Here is a 20,268-nt window from a genome sequence, read left to right as displayed (position 1 = left end):
AATTAATCTTTTTTATTATTATGCTGGAGGACCAGACACAGATCATGAGACAAGACTAGCAAAAACAAACTCAGCTATAAATAGGGATGGGTGGATCTGTCAGTTTTGGGTTCTCTCTGTTTCCCACCTTTTCCAGTCTTCAGCTTCTGCTGAAAACCTTTCAGGTGAGCTCAGTGTGTGAGGGCTCCCGCCACATCCTGTGGGTGTACCTGAAGAAGGAGCATTGCTCAAAGAGAAAGGAAGGAGAGGCAGCCACAAACCCCTCCACCCTTTCCCTTGTGTGTGTGTGTGTGTGTGTGTGTGAGAGAGAGAGAGAGAAAGAGAGAGAGAGAGAGAGAGAGAGAGAGAGAGAGAGAGAGAGAGAGAGAAGTTCGAGAACTTAACCACATGCTGTTCTGCACAATTAGGCAGAAGTGGTAGTAAAATGCACATTGTGGTGGTTGCCCACAGGAACAAACACAGATAACAAGAAAAACAACGGAGGTTAGAACCTATTCCTGGCGAGGCAGGCAAAGGAACTGGGGGTAGAGAGCTGGAGGGAATGCTTTTAAGTATTTTAGATCATGTAACCTGCCTATCCCTGAAGGGGGATCCGTAAGCCTTGGCTGTCTTGGAGGCTTCCTGCACATCATCCAGATAAATTATGGGTCACATGATGGCCAAGCAAGTTGTCCTACCTATAAAACTAGAATGTACAACACATACCCATGGTGGTAGTTAGGAGCACAGGAAACTGCCTTTCTCTGAGTCAGACCTACTGGTCTATGTAGCTCAGTATTTACTATTGCCTGGCTGTGGCTCTCCAGGGTTTCAGGTAGGGACTCTATTCCAGCCCTCTGGAGATGCCAGGGATTGAACTGTTGGGTTTAAACAAGCTTGCATGCCGCCCTCTAACCAGTATTGGAGATATCTCTATATGTTTGTTTACCATAATGTAACCCCCTTAAAGGGTGGGGTTATTTATCTTCTCTTCCTCCTCCTTTGTTAGGGGATATTGATCCTTTCTGCATATTCTCCATTAACCTCTAGCAGAGGGAGCAGGCAGACACTCCTTCCAAGAGCATCCTCACCAATGACTGAAAATGGACCGAGACTACAGATTATTTTCTGTCTAAGATAGAGCCCATGTTTTTCTAAAACATATGAAGGTTGTGAATAAATATTCTTTATTATTTTTACCTAAGAAGATTGTCTCTGTGAGTTATTTGATTAACTAATGTGTCTGAGGGAAGGTGTGGGACTGGTTATTCTCATTCCACTGTTGTATATATATACTTTGCCAAGAAATAGGACTACATATTGTTCCTATTTCATTTAACCCAAACATGAACCTGAGGCCTTCTACATGCAAGGCAGATGCTCTACCACTGAGCTACAGTCCTTCCTGATTCAGAGGATTCAAGAGCTGGCTAAAGGGGAAAAAATGCATATAACACCATGGATAAGATTTGCTTAATAAAGGCATTGTTTTTGGGGATGTAAGGTGCTCAAATCCCAGGGGAGGCAGACTCACCTTTTGTGATGGCCTCCTTAGCTATTGCTTTAGAAGACTACAGTGGGAGCAGTGATTTGGCTACAGCTAGTGGAAAGACAGAGAGGGAGTCATGTGAATTGTATTACCCCCCTATACTGTATTCCTATGATTCAAGCACTGCAACACATCTCACTCCATATGTATTAATCTCCACTCCAACTTGTGTCTTTTGCTGTAAAGGGTGTGTGTGTGTTAAACTGAGTTAAACTGCATCAGTTGTCACCTATACTTATTTCACTGTTGCGTTTCCCAAACCTGGAGCCAGCACTGACAGATTCCTGTGCTGGAATTAGAGGACCTGTAACAGGGATAAAGATAACCTGGAATTCGCCCTGCCTTGGGGGGCAGTAACTTGGAGTTGGGCAGTAACTAAGGAGGTTAGGCTTTCCCAAGGATGGCACTGTGCTTGTACATTTTGTGCAGGCATCCTCTAGGATTCCTGCATTCTGCGCATGTATGCTGCATCGTCTAGGATGCCCTTCTTGCACCACCTTGTTGCTCTTGCTGGAGGATGCCAAATAGCAGGGACAGCCAGTAATGGTGAATCCCAGCACCTGCCGTCGTTGAGGGCCAATGACAGCAGCCATGCAGTATGACAGTTTTGGGGGAACCTGTGGCCCTCCAGATGTTAGATTACACCTCCCATCATCCCTGACCATTGGCCATGCCAGCTGGGGCTGATGGGGAGTTGGAGTCCAAAAACATCTGGAGGGCCACAGGTTTCCCTTTCCTTGCAGTGTGGTTTGATAGTCATGACTTCATACTTACCTTAGGACCTGAAGGCCCAGGAAGTCTTGTGTGAGTATTACACTGTAAAGAAGAAAAGGCATCAATGACACTGCAAAGAGGAAAAGACATCAATGACAGTGCAATGAGGAAAGGCATCAAGCCCTGTTGTCAATGTACAAACGACAGAGCCTTAGGCCTGTGCTGTGTGTTCTGTGCAGAATGTGGTGTTCATGGAAAGACACTAAACTACACCAAGGAACAATTTGGCACATGCCCATTTATATTTATAAAATGTGTTTTGCTTTCAGTGGCCATTCTGTACCCCCCCAGCATTATTTCTCTTTGGGTTAGAACTGGAGGAGTAAAGGTGGAAATGGAAGATGCAGAGAAGAATAAAAATCAGCTGTGGGGAAGGGCAAGAGCCTATGGATCAAGAGAAAGCATTTGAAGCCTCATGGCTACTGCACTTCCTGGTTGCATTCCAGCTCCTAAAATGTAATCAAGATTGTTTTATGTGTTAACACGCTTATGTCTGCAGTCATAATGTCTAGAAACTTTCTACAAAAGTAAGTTATGCACAAATGTGCCTTTGAGTGCCATTCCCAACTCCCCCCTGCAGTGTTGGCACTGTGCATTAGTGTGCCATAAGTATCCAATCCCAGATGGGTATCAGGAAGGAGTCGCATACCAGCTCAGGGCAAAGGGCATCACCACTCACCTGATTCTCACCAGGAGGGCCAGGGGGCCCTATGGGGCCAGGCAGACCATGAGGCCCATTTTCTCCCATCAGTCCTGGATTGCCAGGAGGGCCCTGTAAGCCAATATCACCTTTCTCACCCTGCAGGGATAAAACATGGCAAGTATTATGCCACATGTTAAACAGAAACCCAGGATTCATAAGTGCTAGGTTTTTTTTGTTTTTTGTTTTTAAAGAGGGGAATGTAGACCTGGAGTCCCTAGCCTCACTCTCACTCTGTCTCTCTCTCTCTCTCTCACTCACACACACCTCCCTTTGATTCAAGACAAAGCAGGGGCCTCTGAAACACTTTAACGCACTTTGGAGATTCAGATGTTTAAAGAAAATATAAATTCTTGCCCAGAAATCCTCAGGAAGGAGAGAAAAAAAATCTTTTTAGTTCTCCTCCCCAATCAGTATACAAATGCCTTCTCCTAAAACATTAAATACAAATATTTGTTTTAAATCACAAAAATTGTTGGGGAGAGGCATATTGTATGGTTTAGCTCCATCCACATCGACATCCAACAAAATAGTAAACACACTCCCATTGTCATCATGGACTAGATGAAAGGGGGGATAGAAGAAAAGCATAAAGGGCTGCAATGTATCTCTTTGTCTTCTGCACCCAGGTACGCAAGGCAACCCATCCGCCAATTCCAGTCCTTTTCAGAGGGGAGACAGGGTTACCGAGCACCAGGGAGAGGAGGTTTTGCTCTTTCATCCAGTATCTCTAAATGCAGCACTTTACTTTCTCCCAGAGATGCAAATGACTTCATTCAATCCTATGAAGGAGGTGTGCACTCAAGCATATAGCTGTGAGTGTGGAGGCTAAACCAGCCCCTTATACCCCCAATTTATTGGGAGAAATTTGTCCCTTCTCCAAACACTATTGCCAATTTGCCAGTTGTAGCCCATTTACTTTCTCACACAAAAGTGAGGACTATTAAAATCTGCTCCTATTTGCACAGTCCCACCCTTGCATATTTTATTGTTTTGCTTGGCGTGATGCTAGCAGAGGTGTACTTGTCTCAGGTCCCAGGGAGTCTTAGACACTTTACTTTTTTGGGAGCAGAGTCCCAAAAGGCTTCCTATGTTTCCAGTGTCCTTTCCTGCTGATTGGAGCCAATTGGAGTGAAAGGTGTGTCGCTCAGCGCACACTCCCCTTTCATGCTGATTGGCTCCTAGTGACATCTGTTGTTGTGGAAGACATCACACGCAAAAAGGACTGAGGAGTGTGGAGACTATGATGGAAAGCAAGCAACCAGCAAGCAAGGGAACGTGGAAGAAGAGGTAGAAGAGGGGAGAACTTGGGCTCGAGGGGGGATTATCTCTCTCTCCCCCCTGCATGGCCTCCAGTTTGATTGTTAACAAAGATCTTATTCTCAACCCAGCAGGAAAAAAAAAGGGGGGGGAGATGTGTGATTTTGTTCCAGCTCAAAGCCAGTAGTAGTAGTGGGGGAGGAGGGAAAGAGAAAAATATATTCAGGGGAGAGAAAGTGTGTGTGTGTGATGGTGTTTCAGCTTTTAATGATGTTCTGTATGTGTGTCTTGCACGGTAAGGTGAAATGCCGAAGACAGTGGTGCAGCCAGTACCTGAATTTAGGATCAGGAATTTCCATGCTGAAGTTTCCTCCTAAAACTCATAAGCTCTGCCCAAACGCAGTTACTCTGAGTCTTAGTATGACAACCAAGAAGGGAAAAGCAGCAAAGGAATTTCCTTATATTACAGCATCTTAGTATATTTGCCCATGAACATGCACAGAAAATAGTAGATCTAACTGAAAGGCAACACATGGCAAACTGCATTGATTGTTGCAATGTATCACTAAGGGTAAGTACTCCAAACAAAGTAAAAGACTGAAAGCTCATTTTATTGTATAATCTTAGAAGGTTTTTGTCATGCCTCTATTGGAAAAGTCCTTAGAGGAGGATGAGGAGCAGGGGATTGGCACAGCAAACCCAGGAAAAGGAGCAAGCAGACCCACCGAGGAAGCAGCTCCAGACCTTCCACCATTGGAAGATGTTCAGGACATAGCTGGAGCCCCTCAATCAGACTCAAAGAGTGAACAGAAAGCCCCTCCACTCTCTGAAGAACGAAGACACCCGTGAGTAGCAGAGTAACACAGGTGTTCTGGCTGTTTAAGGCTACAAGCTCCTGGGAGTCAGTGGGCTGATTGCTAGTACCTGAATCAGGGACGGAAGCTTAACAGGCAATGAGGTGCCGTTTGCCCTTTGCTGGAAGGAACATCAAGATGCTAGCGTAAGACCCTCGCCATCCGTGCCTTGAAACCTTGTTAGAATATCAAACCTTTGCTTTGTTAACTGACTTTGCCTTTTGCAAGACAACCTGGTACATGCACTGAGACCCCCTGACCCTCTCCCTTGCTTATCTGCTTTACAGACAGAGGAAAAGGTGGATGTCATCCAATAAGGCAAATAGGTAAAAAAATGGGGGGGCACTCCAGGATGACAAGAAAGCTTGAGTGAAAATATATATGTAAATTCACAAAATTTTATTCCAATTTCAAAGATAAAAATGATCTGCAAAAAAGCCCAACGCATTTCGGCTAATGTTGTATAGCCTTCATCAGGGGCTGTAAGAAACAGATATAAATATATATATATATAAAAACCTGTATGATGATAGTATGTAAAAAATGTAAAGTCACTCCTGTATATATTTGTTTCTTATAGCCCCTGATGAAGGCTATACAACATTAGCCAAAACGCGTTGGGCTTTTTGCCGATCATTTTTATATTTGAAATTGGAATAAAAATTTGTGAATTTACATATATATTTTCACTCAAGCTTTCTTGTCATCCTGGGGTGCCCCCCCCCCTTTTACCTATTTATCTGCTTTACAACCAAGCTCCTGCTTAGGCAGCTGCCGGCTAATGGTTTTACAACACCATATGTCACCTTGGTGCAGCCAGCAGATACTGACAGTTGTATAATCTTGGAAGGGAGCATAGCTGTGTGGGGACATGGCTGTGAGGGGTGTGGAGTGACTATTATGAAGGGACCCTGCACTTCTGAATTTGCCACTACACTACTGGATGCTAGAGTTTGGTGCCATGCTGTAAACTGGCTTTTATATATATGCTAGCTAGCAAAGTGCTAGAGGAAAGGTGAATGCAAAAAGAGACCACTATATAACTGTTCAGTTCTTGCCCATCTTATTATGCCTCACTCTCTCTACCATCCTACTCTCCCACTTTTAGGCAACTCATCCCTATTAGGTTACCCATGCTCCCAGTTATGACATTGGTTACCTTTGGCCCATTCTTTCCTGGAGGCCCTTCTCGTCCTTGAGGCCCTTCCTGTCCAGAAAAACCTGGAGGTCCTGGTGGCCCCACATGGCCTGGGAGTCCTGGATGTCCTTCAGGGCCTATCGATCCTGGAGCTCCCTCTGCCCCCATTGGCCCTGGATTACCTGGAGATCCTGTGGATCCTGGTGGACCAGGCTGGCCTGGTGCACCAGGAAGGCCTGGCGTGCCTTGCTGACCTTCATGCCCTGGAAGGCCAGGGGGTCCTTGGGGTCCCTCATGCCCTGGGTATCCTGAAGGTCCAGGAGGACCTGGGTAGCCAGGTGGACCCTGTGGCCCAGGGGGCCCTTCCATGATGCTGCCTCCCTAGAAAAATGAGAAAAAGGCATACTTGTATTACTGATATCTTAAGAGACAGAAAAAAGATAATTCAGCATATACAGTTAACCTTACCCCATAGCTGGAAGCTTTTGCAATTTTACCCCCATGCGTTCACTCTCCAGCCATCATTGCTGTGCCTTGTGTGTGCTCACTTTCCATCTACTGTGGCTTGCTATGTGAATTCTCTCTCTTACCACCACCACCTAAATCTTATGGAGAGTTTCCAAACAAGTACCACTGTTGGTGCAGAAGAATGTAGGGACAATGTTTAGGCCATACTGGGCATTACGCTGTGGCAGGAAGAGTCACCATGTGGAAGTTTCTTACCATAGGGCATAGGGGCTCACCAGGAGCTCATTAAATCTCCCCATGCAGGACTGCAAAACCAGATGTGTTTCACCTTTCCAATCAACACAATCCATTAACAATGCTGTTTTTCTTTGTAAGTCACAAGTGCTGGGATAAGGTAAGGCACAGACTGATACAAAAATGCATATAAACTGAAAGCATTTAGTAAAAACAACCAACTTTGCAAAAACCTGTGTTTTAAGTTTTCTTGAAGTGGAATATGAATTTTGGTTTCAAGCAAGTATAAAAATTTCTGGCCATAAGGTTGATGGTACTTCAAATGACTGGAAAAGGTTTTAATATATACCCCAAATACATTACTTGCCTCACTGGGCACTTTCAGGCTGTTATTATTTTGGGGTGGGATTCAATCACATACCAGCAAATTCAGGTTGTACAATTAAAGTCGACTGGCACTCTTGCACAACAAACCCACTCCCTCCCCCCCATGCCTTTTTGCGATAAGGAAAGTGATGGAAAACTGCAGCCAAAAGTGTGGGATAACAATTGTTTGACCCAAAGTCGTCTAACGTCCCTGCAGACAAAACAAATAAATGCTCATCTACCCTCCCTGACAACTTTGTGCAAACAAATCAGGAGGAATGCTCAACAAAAGGCCATCCGGAAGTGACCTCTTCCCCCCCCCGCCGCCGCCCCATTCTCACCTTTTCTGATATGTCATTTCCATCACTGGTACCACCACAGCCTGGTGTTCCTGGAAGGGGCAAGTCTGGTAATCCTGGGGGCCCTGGAGGACCAGGATGGCCAGGATTGCCTGCCTGCCCTCTTTCCCCAGGCAGTCCTCTCTGTCCTGGAGGGCCCTGGCCACCCTTGTCTCCCTGTCATAGAAAAGAATATGTGATGAGCAGTGTGCTGTGGATTCAGGCAGCAGTATCTACAGCAAGGATCCTGCTGTGCACTGTGCTTTCCTTTTCACTTAGAAACTCTGGAGTCCTGGACTTGCTTAGATGTGTGTATAGGAGCCAATGCTACCCTGAAACTCATTGTCTGTTCTTCGCGCACCTCGTTTGAATGGCATATATGCCCTGGGAGAAGCTTATGGGGAAAATTAAATGTATGGTGGGAAATGGGACCACGCTCATTCCTTCAGGGTCTATCTTTTTAACTGGGTTCCACAGGACTCTTCATAAAAGATTCCATACAGTGTCAAATACTTCTCAACTCACCTTAGGCAAAGAACATAAGAAGATCCTGGTTCAGGCCAATGGCCCAGCTAGTCCAACATCCTGTTCTCACAGTGGACAACCAGCTGGTCATGGGAAGGTTGAAAGAAGGACCTGAGTGCAGCAGCACTATCCCCACTTGTGATTTAATTTGGGTGCCATCTAGCAGCTAGAGTCCCCATCTCTTTCCTGTCAGAGCTGTTGAGCTATTAATAACCTTTGGCCAGCCTGGTGCCCTCCAGATATTTTGGACTGTAACTCCCATCAGCCTCAGGCAGCATGGCCTTTGGCAAAGGCTGTATTAAGAATTCCAAAGCAGTCAGTGCAGCCCAACAGTATGAGGTCTTCTCAGCATGGAGATACAGAGATGGGGAATGTTGCATCTTTTGAATTCCTGATTATTACGCCACCATTAAAAGGCACAGATCCATTGGTTTATTCTGGGGGATAGGTAGTATAGTAAAACAGATGCGGCCTTCTTTATGGTTGGGGTTTTTCCTTGTCTTATGTATGCTGTTCAAGACAATTGTAGACTAGACAGACACCCTCTGGACTGCAAACTGGCCTGGATTCCCCATTACCGCCACAACCCAACAGGGGTGAAAAAGGTTGGATGCATACCTTTGGACCAGGAGGGCCTGGTATTGCTGGACAGACACAATGGGAAAGATTATTTGTCTAAGGAAGAAAGAAAAAGATAGTAATAGGTCATCTCCCATATGTGGATCACAGAGAGGGAAGTCATGAACCCCCATCTCATAGAGGCACTTGTAGGATTTTTTTTTTAATGTAGACCCAATGTATTCAGCCAAACAAAAAAAGCATTAATAAAATTCTTAGTGGCTAAACAATAATGGCTAAACAAAATAAAAACAGAATAGCAGTGGCACAAATACAGGTCATGTTTTTCGGTCAAGATAATGCACCACTGCCCCTTCCCATTTTGTCATGATTCTGCAGTGCGATCACACCGCAGGCAAGAAACTCCTATGTTGCTTTGAGCCGGTGCCTTTTATCAGCTTCAGGTGGACTGTTTGCTGCAGCCCTTCTGAGAAAAATCGGACCTGGCCTCTGTCATACATGACTTAGTCACATTCAGATTGGATGCCTGGCCTTCTTTGCATGTCACACTAGCCAAACTACGGCTTAATAGTAAATGTGTCTCCCCCTCCCATGGATGCCGCACGTGGCACAAGCAAAGCACACTATTTATTTAATTAATTATTTATCTATCTATTTATCTGATTAATTAATTAATTAATTAATTAAATGTATATCCCTCCCTTCCTCCCAGTAGGAGCCCAGGGCAGCATAGTTGCTTGTGTTATACAAGCCATGATTCGTTTGCTTCAAACAAACCACAAGCAGTAAGCCAGAAACAGGTTTGTTCTTGGTTCTTTCTGGCTTGCCCACTTATGCTTTGTTTGCAACAAACAAATCACAGTATGGGAAGGCATGAAACAACAAGCCATACTGTTGCCTCCTTGTGCTACACACAGGTGGGCAGAGGCACATTTATGATCAAGCCATGGTTTAAAGCAAACTATGGCTTAGTGTGATGTGTGAACCAGGCTACTCCAGCGGGCTTTACGTAGGTCTGCCTTTGAAGATGGTTCAGAAACTCCAAATTGTTCAAAAGGCAGCAACCACATTACAATCCTGGGTCAGCAGGTTGGACCATGTTATTTCTATATTTAATAGGTAATTTATTAAGCCATTTTAACTAGCTACCAGTTTGCTTCTGTGCTCACCCGAAAATGCTACTGTTGACCAATATAACCGTAAATACTCTGGGATTAGGTTGCCTTAAGAACTCCTAAGGGAGGTCTGCCTGGCTCCATCTTCACTGGCCTTGAGATGGTTTGTGAAGACAAAATATTTCTATATTTCTCCCCACAATGAGTTTTAAGGTCACCAGATCCAACCCCCGAGAACTCTTCAGTTCCAGTTAGAATTGCATCAAAGGAAAGATGCCTACCAGGTCCAGTTTCCCACTTTCCTCAACAGGCAGAGTCATACTTGGTGAAATTCTGTTTTCTATGCCCACCTGAAAACTCTAGACCTGGCAACCCTTCCATCGCTCTCTGCACACTTGTTAGCCAAGCCCCAACATACCTGTTTTGCTACAGAGTCTCCTCTGATTGTGAGTTGCTGAACTGAAGGTGTCAAACGTTTTGTGGCCTCCTAGACGTAAGATGTCAACAGTTAGGAAATCATCTCTCCTCCTCTGCCTGGCACACAGCAGCCTCCCTCCCCTGCAACCCACATGCATGAATCTTCTTATAGTGTAGGAAGACCTGGCAGCTGCAGAATGCACACACCTGTCTGCTTTCAAAAAGACAAGAAGAAGCAAAGAGAAGTCTGGAGAGAATTAGATTCATAGTGGAAGAGGGAAGGGTAAGGCCTCTGACAGGTCAGGCACCAAGGAAAGGTCCAGCAAAGAGGAAATGGGAAGGTGAATGTGGTTTGTTCACAGATGGTAGGAGGTGGAGTGCCAAGGACTGTGCGGGCTCATCTTTTCCTTTTTTATTCCGACAGGCTTTTGGACTAGAAGATGTTTAAGATAGGGCCTCACAAGGTCTGTTGTATTGTTCTATGGTCCTATTCTTAATGTTTTAAATTGTTTTAGTATCTTAAGTGTATGTTTCATGATTTTAATGTTACAAATAGTTTAATTCTATTTTAATTGTATATTTTTGTAAGTTTTTTACCTATGAGTAGTTTTTATTTGTAAGCCGCCCTGAGTTCCAGTTTTGGAAAAAGGGCAGGGTAAAAATAAAGATTCATTCATTCATTCATTCATCTACATGGTGATTTACTGTGTGTTTGGTGCTATTCACATCTCCTTTAAATTTGTATGGTTCACATGACGTTACCAACAAACAGAAGCTATCACGCAGTTTCCTCCCTGTAAATCCATACTAACCCAATCCCCTGATAATACGAAAAGTGGAGAAAATAACATCTCCAATCCAATTCTTTAGCAGTTGCAGGTGCTTTGCTCTGATGCTTTTAGGTGGTTGTGTCAACCATTCTCCTCTCTAAGCCCACTGTCTCCTCATCCATTCTTTCCTTTTTTTCTCCCTGTGGGCTGACAAGCAATTTCCAGCTGCTCTCCTCATTCTGCTGGCCTTTTTTTATGTTGCTGCAAATGGTGCTTTTGTTTTCTTTTTTCCCTGACTGTAGGACCCCGGGCAAATGTATAGCTGTTTTAGGCATGGAGGTCTGTATTCCCTCCAGCTGAGCCTTGCCACTCTTTAGCTTTTAGCTTCTTCCTAGCAGCTTGGAAGATAGGTCAAAGAATGGTCAATGTGAATAGTTAGCTCATAGCCACCTGGTATCTAATCTGAGGGGCTAAGGAGCTTGCCTTGCCAGGGAGTGGTCTGATGTACTGCCAGGAAGAGTAGCTTCAAGATGCCAAGATGTTTTGCTTGTTAGTAGTGCCAATTAGCATAATATCTTATCACTTTGATTTTGCGAAAACAAGACAATCAATCAAATGCTATGATACTTCAAAGATTATTGTGATGCTTGTAATGCTATACAATCACCTCTGATGCCCAGTTTGGTTGTTCAGACTGGTCAACAATTCGTGAAGGACCTTGCAGTCTGATCCACCTATTGGGTACGTCTGTGTGCTGTAAGTTACTCAATAAAATCTCCTTGTAAGCAAACCTGAATCTGCCTTATAGTTTCCTTGGTATCTCTGAAACCTGAAAGTCCACGTCCTGGGCAATACACTGACTTATGCGCAAAAGCAGAGCTTGGAAGTAACTAGTCACAAGTAACGAATTACTTGTAATTCATTAAATTTTTGGGGGGTAACGAGTAATTTTACTACTTTTGTGGAGTAATTGTAACGTTTCCAGAATTACTTTTGGGCATTACTTGGGGGGGAGCAGGGGAAGTCTTCTGCTCCTCTGGTTTGTGGATGAAAACCATGTGCCTCAAACTGGGCTTCTGTGCAGTGTCGCTCTTTCCTCATGCTCTGTGGATGGGTAGGAGGCGACAAGGGAGGAGGCAGAGAGTGAGACGGGGTGAAGTGGAGAAAACAATTATTTAAAAAAAACAGATAGTGGTGGTGAAGAATGGAGTGAAGGGAAAAAGGATCCGGAGGTCAAGAACATGGATAAAGGAGGAGAAGGAGGCAGCAGCAGAATAGAGATAAAGAACTGTGGAGGTGAAAGATGACAATGTGTGTGTGTGTGTGTGTGTGAATGATGTGTTTGCACTTGGCACACAAAGTGGCCTCCACCACCCTCCCTGGCTACTTTGCTGCATTTGCAGTATTTTAACTTTTTTGCATCTCAGTTTGCTTGAGTGAGTGTCCCTCAGTTGGTGGCAGGGCAGGGTCTGGGAGGTGGTTAAGTGAGAGAGATTATGCTGGCTGGCTGAGTGGGGGGGGTTGCACTTTGTTTGACATGCAAAGATCTGAGTAGTGGCCTCAGCCTCCCTCCCCACCACCCTTACCAGCAGAGAGACCACCATTGCTATCTTATGAATAAAAAGAATTATTCTACTACCTCTGGATGTCTGTTTTTATTTTTAATGTTGTTTTAGGCTACTTAAGATGTGCAGCAGCCAAGGCCAGCACCTTGTAGGCATTTTTTTAAAAGTAACTGAAATGTAATTGTAGTGATTAGTTTGGAGGAAAAGTAAAGTAATCAGTTACTTTCAGAGCAATTGTAATTGTAACTGTAATTACTACTTTTTAGGGCCATGTAACTGTAATTTATTACTTTTTAAAAGTAATCTTCCAAGCTCTGCGCAAAAGTGTAACACTGCTCAAAGAAAGATTTGTATTTCAGCTGTATTCTACCAACCACAGGCAGGGAAAACACAGATATTCGCATTTCTGGTTTTTTTTTTAAAGGAACCTACTGCAGCTGGTAGAATAGACTGAGCATGCTCGGTCACCTAGCAACCAGAGTGAGTGGAAATGTATAATTAGAGGGTGGGGCCACAAGGAAACAGCAAGACTCATCCTTCACAGAGGAATGCCTACCTGTGTGAATGGGAAAAACTGATTGGCAGCTAACATTGAGCAGAAAGTACAGACAGTGCAAATCAGTAGCGAAGGTAAAGGGAGTGTATTCGCTACAAAGAAATGCTCCCATGTAGATGGATCCTACATTTATATGATGGCTTAGTGGGATGGAGAAATGCCAAGCAGCAACATTTGCTAAAGTAATTGGCTGAAATTTGCCCCATTGTCTTTTCCTTTTACCCAGAGAATGGAGGCAGTAGCTGTCTTGGGAGAGAAAGTGGATGAGGTCTCCTCTTCGGTTATCACCTGCTAAAAAAAGCAAAATAAAATTCACACATACATAAAAATAAAAACCCACAAGATGAAGAATATAGACACACTCTATGGCAAAGGTGCCAAATTCAAGGCCCTCCAGGGCCATATCAAACACTTTAGGGCACAGGAGAGGGGCAATCTGCAACTTGGGGAGGTCACAGGCCCCCAATGCCTTCCTGAATCTGTCTTATTCTTCCATTCCATCAGAGTTCCTTCCTTCCTGCTTATGTCTTCCTTATTTTTTCTGCCTTTTAAAGTGTTCTTTCTCTCTTTCTATGTAACTGCAAAACTGGACGGGGCAGTATTTTATTTTATTAAAAAAATGTTTTCTTTTTTCTTGGTTCTATAGTTTGAGGAAAATATGTTTTCCCCAAATCAGTATGAGAACAAATTGGTAGGCATTTGCCATATGTGTGTTTCTTTGTTTAGGGCATGAGTCCCAACAGAGGCTACAAGCATCCCTACCATACTCTACACCCTATAACTGAACCATCTTGGGAAGAGCCATAGCTCAGTGGCATAGCACACGTTTTGCATGCAAAAGGTCCCAGATTCTGTCCCCAGGATGTCTAGACGGGGCTGGGAAAGGTTCTCTGTCTTAAAACACTGGCAATCCGCTGCTAATCAGTGACAATACCAAGCTAGATGGCCAAGTGGCCTGACTCTGGGTTAAGAAGCAGGTGCCATTTCCTTTGCAGGGCAGTAGTGGCTACTATGTGCCACAACTGCAGTCACAGCCATTGATTAAAGGCTCTTTTGTGAGATGGAAATGCTTGTTGTTGGAATGAAACAGGACTATACGTTATCTGCATGCATAACCTTTGTCGTGGTCATGCAATAAATGTTTGCGAGCAGAAAACTTAGCAGATCTGCAGGGGGAAAAAATAATTGAACTGGAATAAATGGCTTGAGGTTGAATTTGGGTGAAATTTGTTATGTCTTTTGGTCTGATTTTTTTTTCAATTGAAAAACAGAAGTCCTCCTTAGGCAACTGATGGGCAAGGAATTTGGCCCTTTAGTCCATGTGAGTTTTAACACCCTTTCCCTAGGGAGACCAAGTGTGGGAAAACTTTGGCCCTCCAGATATTGCTGAACTACTACTCCCATCATCCCTGGTCATTTGTCATACTTGCTAGGGCTGATGGGAGTTGTAGTTTAGCAACATCTGGAGGGCCAACGGCTCCTTACACCTGCCTTAGACCAAGGGCAGCTAAAATTCTGCATGTCCCTATAATCCAAATAATAACCTCTGAATAACCAAGGATGACACCAAGTAACAAGCATATACTTATCAAGGAGCTCCAGCCAGTCACAGCTCCCCAGCAAACAGAGCTGGATAAATCTGTCCATTTCAGTTTCTCTCATTTTCCTAATCTTAAATTTAGTTTTTTACATTTCAGCATCAGTTTGCAATTTTTAAAAAAATAAAATCTTCATGAAACTTCCCCAGTATTTTAGCACACATTTCCCCTAATAGATACATTTCATATGCCATTTTTCCTAGTATAAAAGTTTTAGCAAGAAATTTCCCAAATATAATGCATTTTTGTGTTATTTTCATACACGCACGCACATGTAATTGTGATTAACAAGACAGGTTTTTATTTTACTAGCAAAATGTTTCAGCTTCTGCTTTATAACAGAATTTGGTTTGGTTCACATTCTATATATATATGTATAGCAGCTTTGTATGTTGGCAGCTGATGAAGGCGGAAGCTGAAACGTTTTGTTAATATAATAAAAACCTCTGTTTGGTTAATCACAATTACATTTATATATATTTTAGGTGATTAACGGAATCCTTATAAGGATCCAGAGCAAGCTTGAGTGAAGTTCTGTTTGTTGCTTTCAAAACTGTCTTATATATATATAAGTATAACTGTCAGTTATACTTATATATATATAAGACAGTTTTGAAAGCAACAAACAGAACTTCACTCAAGCTTGCTCTGGATCCCTATATATATATATATATATGCACTTTCCCTAATACATATATATATATATATATATATATATATATATATATATATATATATATATATATATATATATAAGACAGTGCACTATAAGATATATGCACTTTCCCTAATACATATATATATATATATATATATATATATGCACTTTCCCTAATACATACATTTTTAAATACAGTATTTGGTTAAAGAACTGCATCACAAAATTCAGAGAAGTGCAAATTTTGAAGGAGACCTGCATTTCAGTTCATGCATTGCAGGGGTGGAGAACGTCAGGCCTGAGGGCCCAATACAGCTCTCCAGGACTCTCTGTCTGGCCCTCAGAACTCTCCCAAAGTCACACCCCTCAGGCCACACCCCCTTGCTGGCCCTGCGTCACACCCTGTGTTTTTGCCTGGGTGGAAAGTGTCCTTAAACTCTAATAATCCTTGACTGGATGGAGGTCAGAGAGGGGTATGCGCGTGTATGTAGAAACTAGACTGTTGTATAAAGGTAAAATTGACATTCATTGCTCTGCCAATATTTGCCTCTGGCCCCGTCCATCACAGGCTTGTGGCCCCCAGAAGGGTGCCCAGAAGGGAATGTGGCCCTCAGGCTGAAAAGGGTTCTCCATCCACCCCTCATGTAATGTTTTGCAAAGTGCAGATTAGGAAGGTCGCATTAGAATGTGAACCAAACCAAATTTCTCCCCTATCTCTACCAGCATGTATGCACGTTAAACATACATGCATATTTGTCAGAAAGCATGCATTGCAAACATGATAGTCTCATTCATGCAAAGGTGCCTTTGTGACAGCAGACTCCCAGTATGCCTGTTTTGCCACAGTGCCCCCCCCCAATTATAGAGTGGTGAGCTGAAGGTGTCAAGAATTTTGAGTTCTCCTGGGATGCAGGATGATGAGTTAGGAAACTGAATATCTTCCCTGCCATTTTACATTTTTAAGGTGTCCTTCTAATGAATGTGTAAAACAGCCCCTGAAAATAATCAATCATTCTGGGGCTGGCTGAGGTGAGGGTTAGGTAGAGGCCATGGAGCTTGGGCAGGGTCAAGGCCTGGCACCTCACTTATTAGAAATTAACCACGGACAGAATAACTTTAATGATCCTGAAAAAAACACAGTTTTGTTTAAGGAATAAATGAAGTGAAGGAAGAAGCTGTGTCTATTAATGGTTTGGAAATCACTGTGTAATGTGGGTGGATGGATCTTCCAAGTAGGCAGTACACCTTTTTTTCCTGTGTATCTTCCTAACTGTCCAGGGGGACCCTGAAATATTTCAAGGGAGTCCTGGAAAAATATAGCTACAGATGTGTAAATCTCAGTGGGAACTCCTTCTTGGGACAATCACTGCTGGCTTATTGAAAACTGCAGAGGTAAGATGAACCCCTTTGGTGCTGCCTCATAACCATATGACATTCTCAGGATTCTCAGGGCTGATCCATACCTAACCGCAAAATCTGCGTTTTCCATAGTCGGTTGGCGGCCTCGAGATCCATACATGTCCTTTTCGTGGTCAGATTATTGTGAAAACCCACTTATCAAGAGTCCATACATGTGAGAGGCAAATTTCTTTCCATGTTTGATTGTTTCCCACTATCTCCTGCTGATACCATTTTGAAAGGGCTTACTTTCTGCCCAGTGCACCCATTAAGTCTTCACTTCATGCCTCCTCCTCCCAAATTGTATTCAATCCTCCACCGCCCACCCAGGAGAAAGCAAGAGATCCTCTCTCATTCAGTTTCAAGTTGGCAAAGGGAGGACCCAGATTAGTCAGTTTCAGGCTTGGTGGAAAAGAACACAACTTACAGTGCCTGTGCTCACACAGAGAGAGAGAGAGAGAGAGAGAGAGAGACCTGGCTGCCTGGAGGGAGAGAAGCTGATGTCCCTTTCCTCTTGTTCCCCAATTTTTGGCCCTTAGGTATGTTTGGCTCCCCCTCTCATCCCCATCAGCTGTTGGGCAGCAAAAGAGAGGCTTTGCCTGCTGCTGGATCAGCTGCAAGATCAATACCACATTAAAGTGTACAATAAACTACATTTCCCAGGATTTTTTGGGGAACATACATGATAGCTGTGTATTCTGTATTTGGTAAGTGGAGGCTCTGCCGCAGATTGTTGCAGTGTGCAGTGCTTCTGCTTAGGGTTCTAACCCCTCCATTTTATTCCCTCCCCTGTGGTTTTCCATTCACCCCTCCCCCAACAGTCAGCCAACACTGGGTTCACCATTCACTGAGCATGCTCTCTTTTTAAGCTCTCCATTTCAGGATGTTCTAGAGGGCGAGGATAGGCACATGTGTCCAGTCCCAGGTACATTACATTCTTTTGTTGATGTCTATGGGTAGCTCTCAGTTCCATCTATGGGGACGGTTAAAAATAGCTTCTCAGTGTGACCCACCCACCCCCCGGCTAATTGTTATTTTAGCCTCTGTTAATTGAAAAAATGGTGCGTGGCAAAATCACATCTCCAAATATCCCTTTCCATAAAAAGTTCCCTGCAGACAGGGAGGCATTGCTTTCTTTTCTTAATGCAAAGGTCCGATCAAATTGGGATCCCCCACAGTCTGAAGATGTACAGTCCTGTCTCCCAACACCAGTGGGTGACAGTGTTGAACTAAGAACCAGGTTCAAATCCCCACCCAGCCATGAAGTCCACTGGGTGACCTTGGGCCAGGCAGTCTCTCAGACTGACCTTTCTCACAGGGTTGATGTAAGGATAAAATGGAAGGGGGGTGGACCATGTGCATCACCTTGAGCAACTTGGAGGAAAGGTGGGATATAAATGCAATAATAAACAAACAAACAAACAAACAAATAAATACATTTCAGCTGAAGTATGAGGACCCCAGCCTCAGCCAACCTGCTGAGCTTTTTAAAAATCATCATTATCTTCAAGAAGCATCAATGTGGTAATGGTGGGGATGACAGATTGTGAAGACAAAAGGGTGGATAGGTTGAGGAGGGGAGTTAATGCTTTTAGGCCTTGGGATGATCATCAGAACTGATTACTTGGTTACTTTGCATTTGGGGAATGAGAGTGGAGCAGAAGACAGATCAACGCGCGCACACATACACACCTGCCCCTCCTGCAAGCATCTGTAGGCATGAATATTTTGGGCACGTGGGAGGAGAGAAACCCTCAATGTGAAATTGCTGATCTGCTAACTAAAATATGTAACTTGTCCCTTGGGTCCTCCTCTGTGCCTGAGGACTGGAAAGTGGCAAATGTAACGCCAATCTTCAAAAAGGGATCCAGAGGGGATCCCGGAAATTACAGGCCAGTTAGCTTAACTTCTGTCCCTGGAAAACTGGTAGAAAGTATGATTAAAGCTAGATTAACTAAGCACATAGAAGAACAAGCCTTGCTGAAGCAGAGCCAGCATGGCTTCTGCAAGGGAAAGTCCTGTCTCAGTAACCTATTAGAATTCTTTGAGAGTGTCAACAAGCATATAGATAGAGGTGATCCAGGTGATAAGTACTTAGACTTTCAAAAAGCGTTTGACAAGGTACCTCACCAAAGGCTTCTGAGGAAGCTTAGCGGTCATGGAATAAGAGGAGAGGTCCTCTTGTGGATAAGAAATTGGTTAAGAAGCAGAAAGCAGAGAGTAGGAATCAACGGACAGTTCTCCCAATGGAGGGCTGTAGAAAGTGGAGTCCCTCAAGGATCGGTATTGGGACCTGTACTTTTCAACTTGTTCATTAATGACCTAGAATTAGGAGTGAGCAGTGAAGTGGCCAAGTTTGCTGATGACACTAAATTGTTCAGGGTTGTTAAAACAAAAAGGGATTGCGAAGAGCTCCAAAAAGACCTCTCCAAACTGAGTGAATGGGCAGAAAAATGGCAAATGCAATTCAATATAAACAAGTGTAAAATTATGCATATTGGAGCAAAAAATCTTAATTTCACATATACGCTCATGGGGTCTGAACTGGCGGTGACCGACCAGGAGAGAGACCTCGGGGTTGTAGTGGACAGCACGATGAAAATGTCGACCCAGTGTGCGGCAGCTGTGAAAAAGGCAAATTCCATGCTAGCGATAATTAGGAAAGGTATTGAAAATAAAACAGCCGATATCATAATGCCGTTGTATAAATCTATGGTGCGGCCGCATTTGGAATACTGTGTACAGTTCTGGTCGCCTCATCTCAAAAAGGATATTATAGAGTTGGAAAAGGTTCAGAAGAGGGCAACCAGAATGATCAAGGGGATGGAGCGACTCCCTTACGAGGAATGGTTGCAGCATTTGGGGCGTTTTAGTTTAGAGAAAAGGCGGGTCAGAGGAGACATGATAGAAGTGTATAAAATTATGCATGGCATTGAGAAAGTGGATAGAGAAAAGTTCTTCTCCCTCTCTCATAATACTAGAACTCGTGGACATTCAAAGAAGCTGAATGTTGGAAGATTCAGGACAGACAAAAGGAAGTACTTCTTTACTCAGCGCATAGTTAAACTATGGAATTTGCTCCCACAACATGCAGTAATGGCCACCAGCTTGGACGGCTTTAAAAGAAGATTAGACAAATTCATGGAGGACAGGGCTATCAATGGCTACTAGCCATGATGGCTGTGCTCTGCCACCCTAGTCAGAGGCAGCATGCTTCTGAAAACCAGTTGCCGGAAGCCTCAGGAGGGGAGAGTGTTCTTGCACTCGGGTCCTGCTTGTGGGCTTCCCCCAGGCACCTGGTTGGCCACTGTGAGAACAGGATGCTGGACTAGATGGGCCACTGGCCTGATCCAGCAGGCTCTTCTTATGTTCTTAACTGCTGCAGCATCTTGGAGAGAGAGGCTGGGGGGACGGAATGTAGGCAGAA

At 43.9% G+C, this 20,268-nt stretch overlaps 1 protein-coding gene across 5 annotated transcripts in view; it reads right to left on the bottom strand.

Annotated features, from left to right (window-relative positions):
• LOC133365882 (collagen alpha-1(XVIII) chain-like) overlaps positions 1–20,268 on the bottom strand; it is an 86,291-nt gene that overhangs the window by 23,820 nt on the left and 42,203 nt on the right. For 3 of the 5 annotated variants that reach the window (XM_061588282.1, XM_061588285.1, XM_061588287.1), the window contains 7 exons: positions 13,410–13,478; positions 10,298–10,366; positions 8,804–8,860; positions 7,664–7,837; positions 6,276–6,635; positions 2,982–3,101; positions 2,303–2,344 (listed from right to left, as the gene is read on the bottom strand). In XM_061588282.1, coding sequence (XP_061444266.1) covers positions 2,303–2,344; positions 2,982–3,101; positions 6,276–6,635; positions 7,664–7,837; positions 8,804–8,860; positions 10,298–10,366; positions 13,410–13,478 — 891 coding nt within the window. The remainder of the gene's footprint in view (positions 1–2,302; positions 2,345–2,981; positions 3,102–6,275; positions 6,636–7,663; positions 7,838–8,803; positions 8,861–10,297; positions 10,367–13,409; positions 13,479–20,268) is intronic. The other 2 variants (XM_061588283.1, XM_061588286.1) reach the window with 2 other exon arrangements.

This window comes from Rhineura floridana, chromosome 11 (genome assembly GCF_030035675.1).
Source record: "Rhineura floridana isolate rRhiFlo1 chromosome 11, rRhiFlo1.hap2, whole genome shotgun sequence".
Classification (NCBI taxonomy): Eukaryota; Metazoa; Chordata; class Lepidosauria; order Squamata; family Rhineuridae; genus Rhineura; species Rhineura floridana.
This window is presented reverse-complemented; position numbering and strand designations above follow the sequence as displayed.